At 47.0% G+C, this 14,057-nt stretch overlaps 1 protein-coding gene across 1 annotated transcript in view; it reads left to right on the plus strand.

The window, feature by feature from the left end:
• The first annotated feature begins 1,210 nt into the window (after nucleotides 1–1,210).
• LOC144756162 (E3 ubiquitin-protein ligase TRIM39-like) overlaps nucleotides 1,211–14,057 on the plus strand; it is a 274,405-nt gene continuing 261,558 nt past the window's right edge. Inside the window, exon 1 of the mRNA XM_078645741.1 lies at nucleotides 1,211–1,721. Within this exon, the coding sequence (XP_078501867.1) occupies nucleotides 1,308–1,721 (414 nt within the window). The 5' untranslated portion in view covers nucleotides 1,211–1,307. The remainder of the gene's footprint in view (nucleotides 1,722–14,057) is intronic.

A 14,057-nucleotide genomic window follows, 5' to 3' on the forward strand; every position in this document is an offset into this window, starting at 1 on the left:
AGCGCTCGGCGGTGCGCAGCTGGGACTCGTTGCTCGTTGGTTTCCCGGCCAAAATCTCCCCGCTCCGTCCGTAGGCAGCAAGATCCCCCGACCAACACACCGCAGTCCTCAATCGTCGGGCTCTTCAACCGGCACGCCTCGAACCCAGGGCACGCTCACGGAAATACTCTCCAGTTCCAGTACCAAGCCGTCGGCCTCAGAGAAGGACACCTCCGCAGTCCTCTCCAACGAAGCACACCTGAAACAAAAAAGGAGAAAATTAAACGGCCCCACGGTGGGGCGAGGAGCGAGCCTGGGGAGCGCGGGCACAAAGAGGCCGCTTCCCGCGCCCCCCAGGCTCTTAACCCCTTCGCCGCCGCGACCCCGCCCCCTCGCCCCGGAAGCACACAAGTACTTCCGGGGCGAGGGGGCGGGGAACGCGGCCCCGAAGGGGACGGGTTGTGGGAGGGACCGGGCCCCGCCATGCTTGCGTGGGGGCCTATTGGCCCCCCCTTGTATATAGTACTTGGGTGCAGACACCCCAAGTACAGGCTCGGACATTCCAGGGTCATCTGTCGACATCCAGTGGCATAGCACATGATGATGCCCCCCTCCACCCCAAATGCAGAATGTGAAGAGGGTCCCCGAGTTTCCAAGACCTGACGGGTATTCAGAGATATTGGACTGAATGGGCCCCCTACGTTTGGGAGGCTCCTAAAAGATGCCCCCTGTTGCATATTTATATAGCGCGAACTCGACCCGAAGGTATTGGAGCGCTTTACACCGTATTTACATTACACGTTCAGGTACGTGAAATTAAGTGATTTGCCCAAAAACCACTGGATGTGGACGCGACCCCGATGCTCGAACCCTGGTTTCCAGCACTAAAATCGGCAGTCTAGCCAATGGACCACATCCTCTCGCTGTGCCTTAGGGGCCTCGGCTACACACCTGTAGGCACTCCCAGCACAACTTCGTAAGTTCCCAGGTAAACCATTGACAATCCCAGCTGAGATACAAACAATCTGCCTGAATGTGTCATGTAAATACGGTGCTCATGTAAAGCGCTCCAATACCTTCGGGTCGAGTTCGCGCTATAAAAAAAAATTGCAATAAATAAATACATTGATATTCTCAGCTCCGCTGCAGACACTCCTTGCTCTCCTTGGTTAAAGGCTGACAGCCCCCCAGTCTGCTGCAGACTCTCTCAGGGCAGGTACAGCAGCCAGTGAAGGTGGGAGGGGTGTAAGGAAGGCGGGACAGACACTCTCACTTCACAAACTGGGAGAAATCACGACCACTTCCTCTCGGGAAGGGACGGAAGGAACATGGCTGCAGCGGCTCCTGTCCAGAGTCTGAAGGAGGAGGCCACGTGCTTCATCTGCCTGGAGTATTTCGTAGACCCCGTGTCCGTGGAGTGTGGACACACCTTCTGTCAGTCCTGTATCACTCGGTCTTGGGAGGGGCTGCAGGCAGACTTCCCCTGTCCTCAGTGCAGAGAAATCTCTCAGAACAAATCCCTGCGGCCCAACAGGCACCTGGCACACGTGGTGAAAATCTCCAAACAGTTTCAGGCACTGAGTGCGACCCTCCAGGAGGCGAATCTGTGCCGAGAACACGAAGAGAAACTGAAACTGTTCTGTGAAGATGACCAGGAGCCCATCTGTGTGGTCTGCAGCGTGTCACGTGATCACAGGCCTCACCGGGTGCTCCCCATTCGAGAGGCTGTCCAGGAGTACAAGGTATGTGTGCTACAGAGATGGGTCCGGGGTGCAACCAGAGTACACGGCACTCCAAGAGGCTACGAGCGAGGTAGGTGTGCTATAGAGGTGGGTCAGAGGCTGGGACAGGCTGCCCAGGAGCACAAGGTGTGTGTATATATTAGTCAGGGCCGGACTGAGAACAGCAACCAGCCCTGGCAGGTTGCTTCTCCACCGGCCCTGGGAACGGAGGGGGGGAGGATTGTTAGCCATTAAGCACTGTTTCCGCTTTTCTTACAGAGGGCCGATTTTGCAGCACTGCGGCAAAACCGGCACCCTGTAAGAAACGCGGCCCCCTGCGGCCACAAAACCGGCCCCCGCCCCTCCAGCCCACCGGGGAAATGCCCGGTGCCCTCTATGTGCAGTCCGGCCCTGATATTAGTTCCAGAGATGGGGTAGTCCAGCCTCATATTGTTATTACGGTTGCCAACTGGCATGACCAATGGTTTAATATCCCATCCGGTACAAACATTGAGAACATACCGCGTGTTTTTTTTTTTTACTCCGTATCAGTACACACTTTAACCAGTAAATTTAAGAATATATTACCCAGCCTGTGTTATGATTCCTTACTGACTATAAACGTTAACAAGACAGAAAGGCCCTGAACACGGACTATTTTCTATAAAGTTGTTTCTGCGGGCCTTTGTAGAATATTAAAATGTGAACAAATGACCTGTGTTTTTCTCTGGGAAAGGTGTCAACCCTAACTGTGCCCCCAATGGAGAGGATGCACAAGAGTACAATGTATGTGAGTGTGTACTTCTAGTCTGGGTCAGAGGCTGGGCAGGAAACACAGTGCTCCCGACTCCAGAGGCTGCAGAGGAGCACACAGTGTGTATGCAATACGTCTAGGGAAGGTGTAGATCCGCCTCCCACAGTAAACCCCTTCAGTGGTAGTGGAACAGTTTCCAGAGTGGGGGTGCTTCCATCAATGTTACATCACTAAAGTCACGAATTGTGAAAAAGCTAAGCTTCACACAAAGAACAAGTGTAGCAAATGAGCCTTGCCTTTTCAGCAAGGAAGTGGTAAGGGTGTGGTGTGTCGACTGTGGTGCATTTAGTTTTTGTATAGCTCTTTTTATTGCAGGCAGATAGCAGAACTGCAGTAGTTTAATTACAGATGGACAACCGTGGCAATACATATATAAGCAATAATCGTCTACACACATCTCCAAATATACAGAATAACAATTGGTAGGACGTTGGCTCTGTCATCTCCACACGGAGTCACTACTCTTCCAGCTCAGTGGTTGCCTGGACGGGTGGACACAGCATCCCTCTGTCAGTATTCCAGTTTCCCCAGATTTTGGACCACTTATGGGGGCACCCCCTGCTCTCATAGACAACCCGCTCTGCTTGTATACACCATTCCATATCCTCCTCACAATCCCTAAGGGTTGGTCTAGATTCTGAGCCTCACTTTCTTGCCATATTGTGTTTCGCGACCATGAGGCCAATTGTGACCCATAATCTTCCTCCTCTTGTAAGATCTGTCTTTCCCCATATATTCAACAGGCCTAATCGGGGGGTGAGGTCAATATTTTCTGTCAGAACCGAACCCACCCGGGATTTCAATTCTCCCCAATAATTTTGGATTATGGGACAGTCTCACAAAATATGGAAGAAGGTGCCCTCGCCTCCACAGCCCCTGATACACTGCAATGAGGTTATTTTCCCATTATTACAAGAATGGTGCAGGCATAGTACGTTCTGTGTAAGGTTTTCTGTTGGACCAATCGAAAACGGGAACGTATAGCAACTTCTTTTGGGGACACAGTCTCCTTCAACCATTCCTCATCCTCTACGTGTCCCAGGTCACCCCCCCCCCCCCATCTCCCTCTGAGTTTCGGTAAATTCTCCGGGGAATTATTTAAATATTTTCTGTTATGTTCGGGAGATTGCCTTCTTTGGCATGTAATCATCGAGTAGTCTGTCTTCTAATGGGGATGATTCAGGCAGGTCCTCTATTTGGGGGATTGCTTGTTTCAGTGCATGATTTATTTGATGGTAACACAATATTTCTGTGGGTACCAATTTGTGCTCCTGCTGTAATACAGGAAAATGTTATACACCTTTACTAGTCCACAGGTCGCCCACCCGCAAGAGACCTATGAGGCCCCTTTTATAACACCCTGGTATTTCGCCATTAGGCCTAGGTGTATCGAGTCCCAAAGAGGAGTGGCCTATGTAATTCTGTCATGCCACCCTAATGCAGTCAATGTCTTGTTCCAGATTTTGATTGTTATTGAGGAGGGGGTATGAGGTGGCATGTTGCGTCTTCCCCCATATACCGCCCTCTGATGCCCTACTGTTGCCATATTATATCGGTCCATTCTGTAAGCTGGGTCCTCTGGTGGCCAATGCACCCAATGATTGACTACTGTAGTTGTGCGGCCCAGTAATAATATTGCCAGGCTGGAAGGGCAACACCACTCCATTCCAGCTCTTCGTAAGTTTATGTAAAGCTGTTCTTGTAGCTTTCCCATGCCACAACAGTGTTCTAACAGTTGCTTCTATAGCTTGAAAATATGTTGGGGGGGACTTGGTGTGGAGTGTTTTGCAGTATGTATGAGAATCAGGGTAGTGCCATCATTTTATAAAGAGCAGCTTGTTTCAACAATGTGAATGGTAGGGTTCTCCAGATTGTGGTCATAAAAGATCGTCGGTCCTTAGTAATGTATAGGCCCAGGTACTGAAATCCCTCCATCACCGACTTGGCCATGCAGGACCTTGGAACCTGGGCAGTATCACCACTCAGGACCAATATTACTGATTTGTCCCAATTGGTAGTATAGGAGTATGTTTGGAATAGGGCCAAAATATGGGAGATCCTATGTTGCGAGACATAAGGGTTGGCCATATATAAAAGGATACAGTCTGCATAAAGGGAGATTCGGTCCTCCCTGGTTTCCAACCACTTGAGCCCTCTAATTAGAGGGTCGCCCCTGATCCACACCACCAAGGACTGCAAGGCCAAAGCGAATATAAGTGGGGAAAGGGGGCAGCCTTGCCTTGTGCCTCTTTGTAAGGTGAATACTGCTGATCTACCTCCATTTACCAACACCTGTGCTATAGGATCTGTATAGAGGAGGTGAATCCAAGCAGATAATTTGGGACGGAAACCTTGTTTCTATAAGACGGCAAATAACATGGGCCATTCCAGCACATCGAGCACCATTTTGACGTCCAGTGAAACTATCAGGGCGTTCTTCAGGTTAGTATGTGTCGTCCCCAGTATTACATTAAGGCGTCTCCGTTTTAATTCGGTTTTCTACCCGGCATGAAGCCTGACCGGACAGTATGTGTTAATGAGCTCAAGGTCAGGGTTGACCTATTTGCCAGCAATTTTGTTAAGGTCTTTACTTCGGCAATTAGCAGGGAGATTGGCCTGTAAGATGAACAGCGGTCCAGTGATTTCCCGGCTGTTTGGATCAAAATGATAACAGCTAATCTTTGATCATCTGGTAATATCCAGGCTTTCATGCAACATTTTGACCAAATGGGGGGCAATCTTAGATGCTATCAACTTATATAATTCAATTGGGAGGCCTTTGGGGCCTGAGTTCAAGGATTTGATGGCCTTCGTCAGTTCGTCCTCGGTAAAGTCTGACTGAAGGAAGGCCTTAATGAGGGGGGACAATAGTTCACCAGGATGTCAGTGGTGTGTATATTTCCGCATAGTATGCAGCAAAGGCGTTCACTATGCCCTGCCTGTTCCATGTAGGAGCTCACTTTTTCGTGGTAATTTCCAGTATCCACCTAGACGCTGCTTTCTATTTGTCTAACCAGGTGTTAGTCGAAGAACCAATTTCCACGGGAGTGAAGAAGAATCCCCACACCTCCAGGACACAGAAGCAAGAACGCGAAAGGCACACACTCTTGTCTACTGTCCCCTAAAAGTATGAGGGAATTACCCAAGGAGTGTCCACCACTCTCCTCATACGAGGGGGTTGGCAGGGTAGGCAGGGTCCAGCAGGAATCTCAGGTGTATGTCCAGGCTAGGAAACCAAACAGTAATACACGTAATAATACCCTTGTTATACTGACCCCAATACAGAACACATTGACATGCATGAGATACCAGACAAGCTTACCCCAACTGCAGGTCGGGCGCGTCTTAACGAAGAGTTCAGATAAGAAGGGAACAGGATACTCAGTCCAAAAGGCAGGAGGGTTAGAACTCTCGCGGGACACACACACCAGACACAAAAATAAATAATAATGGGGGTGAGGAGCACCGACCGGCTGTCTAGGGCTGTAACAGCGGAGCAGCACTCACACACGAGGAGAGACACCCGGCCCTAAAAGTAGGCAAGGGCAGAGCGCTCACTCTCAAAGGAGACACCAAATATCAAAGAAAAATGAGGGTAAGTAAGAGCCTCAAAGAAGCAGCAACCTAACAGAAAATCGGGCAGAAAACGCCCGCGAAATGTGTGAGATAAAGCAGGGTAGTCGCGAGGGCTTACTCGCGCAATGACAGAGAAATGCCGAAGACGAGCAGAAACACTCATACAGTGTACCGGACTTGCGGGAAGCTGCAGAACAGGGGGACAGCAGTATGCCAGCAAGGAAACTCCAGAAACACACGGAGAGATCCGTAGGACGCCACGGAGGACGCTAGCACACAACCAGGAAGTGAAGAGGGGGCGTGGTACCGGAACAGTAAGCCAAGCAACGGCTACGTTCTGCCGCGCCTCTTTTCTCAGCTTAGGGAGCGTCAACAAAGGGTTTGATGAGTAGGTAGTTTCAGGGATAGGGGCTAAAGGTCGCATTGCCAGCATTCTCGCATGTCAAGGTGTCTAAATCCTAACACCAGGCTAGCAGCTTTCCTGCTTTATCTCCCATGTCGTATAGGCGATGGAGGTTTGCTCCATATCTAAGTTTTGCTGCCTCCTCGAGTGTCTTTGTATTCTTTCTGATCCTTAATTTATATCTGACTTCTGTGAATCTGTAGCTATCAGGTCGGATTCAAGGCAGTGGCGTTCCCTCTCAAGGTCCTCCAACCGCGCCATCTTTTCTTTTTTGGGACCTTCAATTGAGGTAACACCCTGACCACTTATGAGGTACTGGGTTTTTCAGAACCGGTACCGAACCGGTAACCCAGCGGTGCCAGGGTACACCCAAAGACCTCGGGTACTTTCCTGGTTCAGACCACAGAAACTCAGAGTCTTCTAGGTGAAGTCAAGGATCGATTTTATTGGCTGCAACCAAGAAACCAGCGTCCTAGAAGTACAACAGCACGGGATGTATATTCTCAGGACACTGCTCAAATTCACAAAGTCAGGCTTCTCTTTTTATACGAAATATTGTGCTTTAGGCAAACATTCTTCACATTTTACTATACCATTGAAATGTTTCCACTACAAAGGAAAAGCAGAGTCATGATGACAGCCCACATTTCAGTTCGTCCAGCCCACAATAAATCACCCGGCAAGGCCCAACATTTCATCAGATATCGGTGGACCACCAATAAAAATGGGCACCTCCCTATCATAAAGCAAGTGAGAGAGAAAAGAGCAGGGACAGGTGTGAGCAAGATTCGGCAGGGTGTGTGCGATGAAATGGGTTTATGGTCTGTTGTGCCTTGATGCTATCTCATTCGGCCACTGGGAGAGGAACTGACCAAACAGGTTCGGCCTGGGACAATGGTTCCAACTTGCCCAGGTCACAGGAAAGTCAATTAAGGTGTATGTGTCCTTTGGAATCGAATTTAGCTGTATCATAAGCCTATGTCAGGGCAACCCACAAAATGGCTGCCGGGCACAAAATGGAAGCCAAGGGTTCAAGACGGAAATGACGATTTCGAGGTGAAATCGTCACTCGAATATGACGAAAATGCTTGCACATAGTGTACTAGCCATTTTCGGTCTTTTGATATAAAAATCGTCATGCTACGACTAAGTTTTATTCACGAGTTCAGAATTTTGAGAACCACAAACCCTCCTTTTGCCCTTACATAGGCAATTTAACCTAATCTCCTGCTAATCTGAGTCCAGGTCTATATTCCTAAAGTCATTGAGATGTTGCTGTAACATCATTCTAGTACTTAGCTCGTCTCTTGATACAGGTTTCCTTACACATGATGCAGCACAGAGGCCACATATTGCAGGAGCACACTGCACGCACAGACAGAACAGGAAAAGAATGGCTAGGACCATCCCAATGACCATCAGAATTTTCCATCCCCAGGCGGATATCAGTTCCCAGAACCATCCCATTAAAGACCAATCTCCTTTATCCACATGAATAGATTCGGAAATCTTATGCAGTTTAGAGATGGCCTGGTACACTGTTGGAGCGTTATCTGGAAGGAAAACACAGCAACTCGATTGAATCAATCTACATACCCCCCTCGGTCTGCAAGTATGACATCTAATGCGACCCTGTTCTGAAGCGTCATAAGTCGATCCGACTGGAGCTCAGCAGTCAAGTTACTAAGGGCACCAGCAGTTTCAATCACGGTGGATTCAACCACCCTTGTCAATTGCCTTATGTTCCTGCTGTTAGCCATCGGTCCCCAGAACGGCAGAAAACCCTTTACGAAGTCCCCAAATTCTTGTCCTGCAGTGTCTTCTTGACTCAAGGCACCTCTAACTATCCTTGTCTTGTGGTAATCTGCCGCTGCTGTGTAGGTGGGAGGCAACAGGAACGAAACAAAACATGAGCCCGAAAAGTCAGGAGGCAACCATGTATAGGCTCTATCATGGCAGATGAAATAGGTACCCTTAGCTGCTAAAAATGAAGGGGAAGTCTGGGCTGAAAAAACATACGTTTTAGTGCAGATACTCTTCCCTAACTGAGCTCTGGGATTCGTGCCATTACCTTGCAGACACAGATGACCCTGATGGGGTACAATCCAAATCGGGGAAGATCTCTTAGCTTGCTGTTTCTCACTCCGAGTAGCTCCATATCCGGTTACGTTCCATCCTATGTATACTAGTGTCTCATCTCTCGGGATAGTCTCATAAGAAATACCTTCCTTAATCATATCTACTATACCCTTAACTAGAGCACTATTCTTAGGATTGTCTGTTACACAACGTAGGGGGTAGACTTCATGTGCGTATATGAACATTGTTCTGTATGCCCACACAGAACCATTGTGGCTGAAAGGCAGGACCAGATAAGGGATACCTTTATCCGTTGTGTGAGGCATAAGACCACACACCCAACAGTTAGTTGTGTTCATTACAAGTTGGTGTTGGTGCAAGAGCTGAACAAAGGAGTTATTAATAAACTCTAATCTCCTAGCTGATTCGTGATCAGGAAGGGGTTGAAAAGAGTGTGGGGAAACAGTAGAAGGAGGAGGTATGGGTGATGTAGTGGGTGAAAACGTTACTCGAAAAGAGAATAAAACATAACTTATTAAAAATATCATCCCACTGAATAACATGAAAATGCACAATATCAAAAAGCTTTTCTTTGTCATTATTTTACAAATCTTGTGTTTAAAGTTCATTTCCTTGGCAGGTCTCTCCATCTCGAGAAACTCCATCCTCTCTAAAGTGCTGCCCGCGATGGGAGGTTGTTTCTGCTAAGGAATGCTTCTGTCAGTCTAGGGCAACTCCCTTGGACCAACCAGAACTGCCGACCTAACGTCGTCAGCTGCACCCCAAAGACTTTGGGCAATCGTGGCCCTAGCAGCGGAACCCGGATGGCGGTTCGAAAAACAAAAATGAGCAAGTTTCTCAGATGGGAGAGCTGCACTTTAAAAAAAAAATAGAAGGATAAAAAGAATTTTATTTATTTGTCCATAGGTCTCAGCCTCAAATTATAGCGCTTTTTCCCAGGTACTGTTTGGTCTTTGAAAAGGAGTTCAGGTTCTGTGGTGTCCAATCGGGCTGACGGTGATACAGTTGGATGCAAAATATCGTCGCTCTCCTGTTCAGTGAGTGTTCCTTTTACACGTGCATCACTGAAAGGCAGAAAACGTGGCACGGTTTCAGTCTCTGAGTCGGCGACACCCTCGTGGACCCACCGGTCATATGGCAGAGGCAGAGGGATCCGCTTGCAGTGGATCCCGTGGATCCAGGATTTCTTCCCCTCCACTTGAACAGCTGATCTTGTGGAAAGGAGAACGAGTTGCGGTCCGGTCCACCTGGGCTGGTCGTTCTTGGTTCGCTGGAAGTTCTTGACCAGCACCCAGGATCCAGGGTCAATCTGGTGTCCTGGAGCTTCAGAGACTTGAGGCAGCGAATCGTGCACCTGTTGGTGTAAAACACGCAATTTAGCCGTCAATTCGTACAGATAATCAAGTAAAACAGGGTGTTCAATTTCACTGAACTTGGTGGGCCTTGGCACTCCCCATATGTGGGCCGGGCGGCCGAAGACTATTTCGTAGGGACTAAGTTTCACTCGTGAATGCACAGTCATTCTGGTGGATAGGAGTGCTAAGGGTAGAGCATCAGGCCATTTAAGACCTGTGCTCTCTTGAATTTTGGCCAGTTTTAACTTAAGCGTGCCATTGTAACATTCTACTAATCCAGCTGATTGGGGGTGATTTGCAGCGTGGAACTTTTGCTGAATGCCTAGCCCTTCACATACTTTCTTCATCACACGACCCACAAATTCACTTCCATTGTCACTCCAGACCAATCTAGGCATTCCGAATCTGGGGAAGTACTCTTTCACAAGGGCTTTAGCTGTGGATAAGGCAGTGTTGTCTTTTAGGGGATAGGCTTCCACCCATCTTGAAAAGGCACAAACAACAACGAGTACGTATTTTAAATTGTTGCACCTCTCCATGTGGATGAAATCTAGCTGCAAAACCTCGAACGGATACGTAGGAGGTGCAAAATGACCAGCTGGAGTTGGGGTTCCCCTACCAGGATTGTGTTTCAGACACACCATGCAATTCTTGAGGACATTCTCTGCACACTTGGGAATTCCTGAATCTTGCCATACTGGGGCCAACAACTTACAAATCCCTTTCACACTGATGTGAGCCATTCCATGAGCCATTGTAACTACTGCAAGCACATATGCGTCGGGTAACAACCATCTCTGATGCTCTAATAATTCAATCCAACAACCATTTGCATCCATTCTACCCGTACTTTCTCTCCACATGTCCAACTCTTTCTCTGTAGCCTCAGCTTGAATCGACTTCACACTCTCTATCGTGTCCTCACACATTCCAACATCACCAACCCATCTTGCAGGGCCTGCAACATACATTCGGCTCATCACATTCCTTGCAGTTTCTTTCGCGATTTCGTCAGCAAATGCATTTCCACGCCCAACATCATCAGTCACCTTCTTGTGGGCACTACATTTCACAATCGCCACTTGCAGAGGCATGGTCAGTGATTCAAGAAGCTCATTCAACAACTGACCATGCTGAATCTTAGCTCCATGCGAAGTCAGGAACCCACGTTCTTTCCACAATCGTCCAAAACTGTGAGCCACACCAAATGCATACTGGCTATCGGTATAGATAGTCACTTTCATTCCTTTAGACAACACACATGCTCTTGTAAGTGCAATCAATTCTGCTGCTTGAGCTGAATTATGTGGAATACGTGCAGCTTCAACAATTGTATGCAAAGTCGTGACAGCATATGCTGCAGTCGTGTCACCATTCGGAAGCTTGAAGCATGAACCACCATCCACCCACAATATACCATCACATTCAGCAAGAGGAGTGTCTAGGAGGTCTATTCTCCCTTTCGTTTCTTCTTCTGTTCTAAGAAAACAATCATGCTGTTCAGAAGCATCTAGTTCCTCTACAATTGGCAACCACGTAGCTGGGTTTAGAGTGTTGCATCTTTTTATATGCACATGACTCGCTAACAATGTCAATTCGTAACCTGACAATCGAGCACTAGTTAAGTGCTGTGTCTTGGTTCTGTTCAACAACGTGTCCACTGCATGTGGAACCATCACGACTAACATTTTATTCATCACTAGACCAGCAGACTGTCGAATAGAAACAGCTGCTGCTGCTTTTGCTCTTAAACAACTCGGCAATACTTTAGCTACCGGATCCAAAGTCGACGAAATATGCACATGGACGCTGCTTGTCTCCAAACAACTGAGTCAAAACTGACAATGCACAACCTTGTTTCTCATGGACATACAGTGTAAAGGGCTTACTGTAGTTGGGGGTACCCAACACAGGAGCCGAACATAATGCTGTGTGCAATTCAGAAAAACTTTTCTGACACTCTTCAGACCAAGGAATGGGATTGGGTGTATCTTTACACGTTAATGCCACCAAAGGTTTGGCTAATAACAAAAAATTTGGTATCCATTGCCTGCAATATGATGTAATGCCCAAGAATGTAAACAAAACAATTCCCAACAGGTATTATTGAGAGACAATTTCAATTGTGCATGCCTAAAGGCATTACTGAGAACAGAAACAAGGAGTCAAAAGGGATTTTGAAGAACGGTGGTATTATTCACCAAGGACAAAGGGCATTCAACGTACATTTACAGTTTTCAACAGCACTGTAAAGATTAGATCTTGTGACAACCCAGTGGCACTTAGTGCAAGGTGCTATATACAGTTTAGGTGAAGTGAAAGTGCAAGTGCTTAAGAACAGCATTTGTGGCGCATAGAATATAATATATACATCAATTACAGCTCCAATTATAAAACAAGTTACAATCACTTGAGAGAAAATTATTTTCTTATAAGAGCTTAAGGTGTCAAATGCGTCATTTGATTCAAGCTGTGTGGTCGACGGCGTTTCGATCCCCTTGGGTCGGGATCATCATCAGGACGGGGTTGTTCTCAATAAATACAGTGAAAGAGCCAAGCAGGGATGCGTGGCTTGCGGCTTTCGGAATGACTACGAGCTGGTCGCTGGTAGCGACTTGTCCTGGGACTGCTCACGTAGTTGGGCAGCTTCTGAGGAGAAGAGGGCACAGAGGGCAAGAGCTCATCTGGCGTGGCTGTTCGGCACTTAATGCAGAGGCAGACCAAGGGGATCGAAACGCCGTCGACCACACAGCTTGAATCAAATGACGCATATGACACCTTAAGCTCTTATAAGAAAATAATTTTCTCTCAAGTGATTGTAACTTGTTTTGTAATTTGTGATTGTAATTTTGTTTCAAAATCCCTTTTGACTCCTTGTTTCTGTTCTCAGTAATGCCTTTAGGCATGCACAATTGAAATTGTCTCTCAATAATACCTGTTGGGAATTGTTTTGTTTACATAGTATACCCATCCCAACTTGGTTTATGGGTTCCCTCCTGTTTTTCCTATAAGTAATGCCCAAGAAAGCACGCACTTCTCTCTGTGTTCTTGGCACACTCAATTTCGCTATTGCCTGAATTCTTTCTGGGGTCAGTTTCCTTCCCTCCTTCGATAAGAGATGACCTAAGTAGGTCACTTCTTGTCGACAATATTGCAATTTTGAGAGAGACACTTTGTGGTGCAAATCACACAAATGACGCAACAATGACAATGTGGCTTCTTTACAGATTTCCTCGGTATCCGCAGCGACAAGCAAATCATCCACATACTGAATAAGGGTAGCACCTTCAGGTAAAACAATTGTATCAAGCTGTGTTTTTAGAGCTTGACTATATATTGATGGACTTTCACAGTAGCCCTGGGGAGCACGTTTAAAGCGGAAGCTGCGACCTCCTAAACTGAAACCAAAAATATCCCTACTCTCCTCAGCAATCGGGATGCTGAAGAAAGCATTCTTCAAGTCAATCACCGAAAACCAGGTGGCAGAAGCTGGAATCATAGTCAATAGGGCAGTAATGTCAGGAACAACTGGAAATTGTGGTACAACTATTTTATTAACCTCTCTAAGATCAATCACAAATCTGTAAATAGGTGGCTGGGAAGGATCAGTTCGTTTTAAAACAGGCAGAACAGGGCTATTGCAAACGTTGCCTCTTGTCTCTTCAATGACATCTTTTTCAATTAGATCGTAAACGATCGCTAGCAAAGCTTTTTCACCTTCACTAGAAATTCTATATTGGGGAATTCGTGGTATTTTAACATTGGCTTTCAATGTTACAACATATTGCGGTATTTCTAAAAGACCCACATCATTAGGACCAGTAGCCCAAAGAATATTAGGGAGAGATGACAATTCTGTTGGAAGTTTGTCTCTTGACAAATACATTGGAGAAACCACTTTCTTACCCAGTGTAAGTTGTACTCCAGAAGGAGAACAGTACAAAGTCGCATACAATCTTTTAAGCAAATCTAATCCTAGCAAGTTTTCACCACAACCTGTTGTCAGAATAAGGGGTGCTTCGAATTCACAAGGACCAACAGAAAGGGACAGAGGGTCAGAAATCGGATTTCTAACTGGGGCGCCAGAAAAACCTACTGATACATTCGTT

The sequence above is a fragment of the Lissotriton helveticus genome, chromosome 5_1, assembly GCF_964261635.1.
Source record: "Lissotriton helveticus chromosome 5_1, aLisHel1.1, whole genome shotgun sequence".
Taxonomy (NCBI): domain Eukaryota; kingdom Metazoa; phylum Chordata; class Amphibia; order Caudata; family Salamandridae; genus Lissotriton; species Lissotriton helveticus.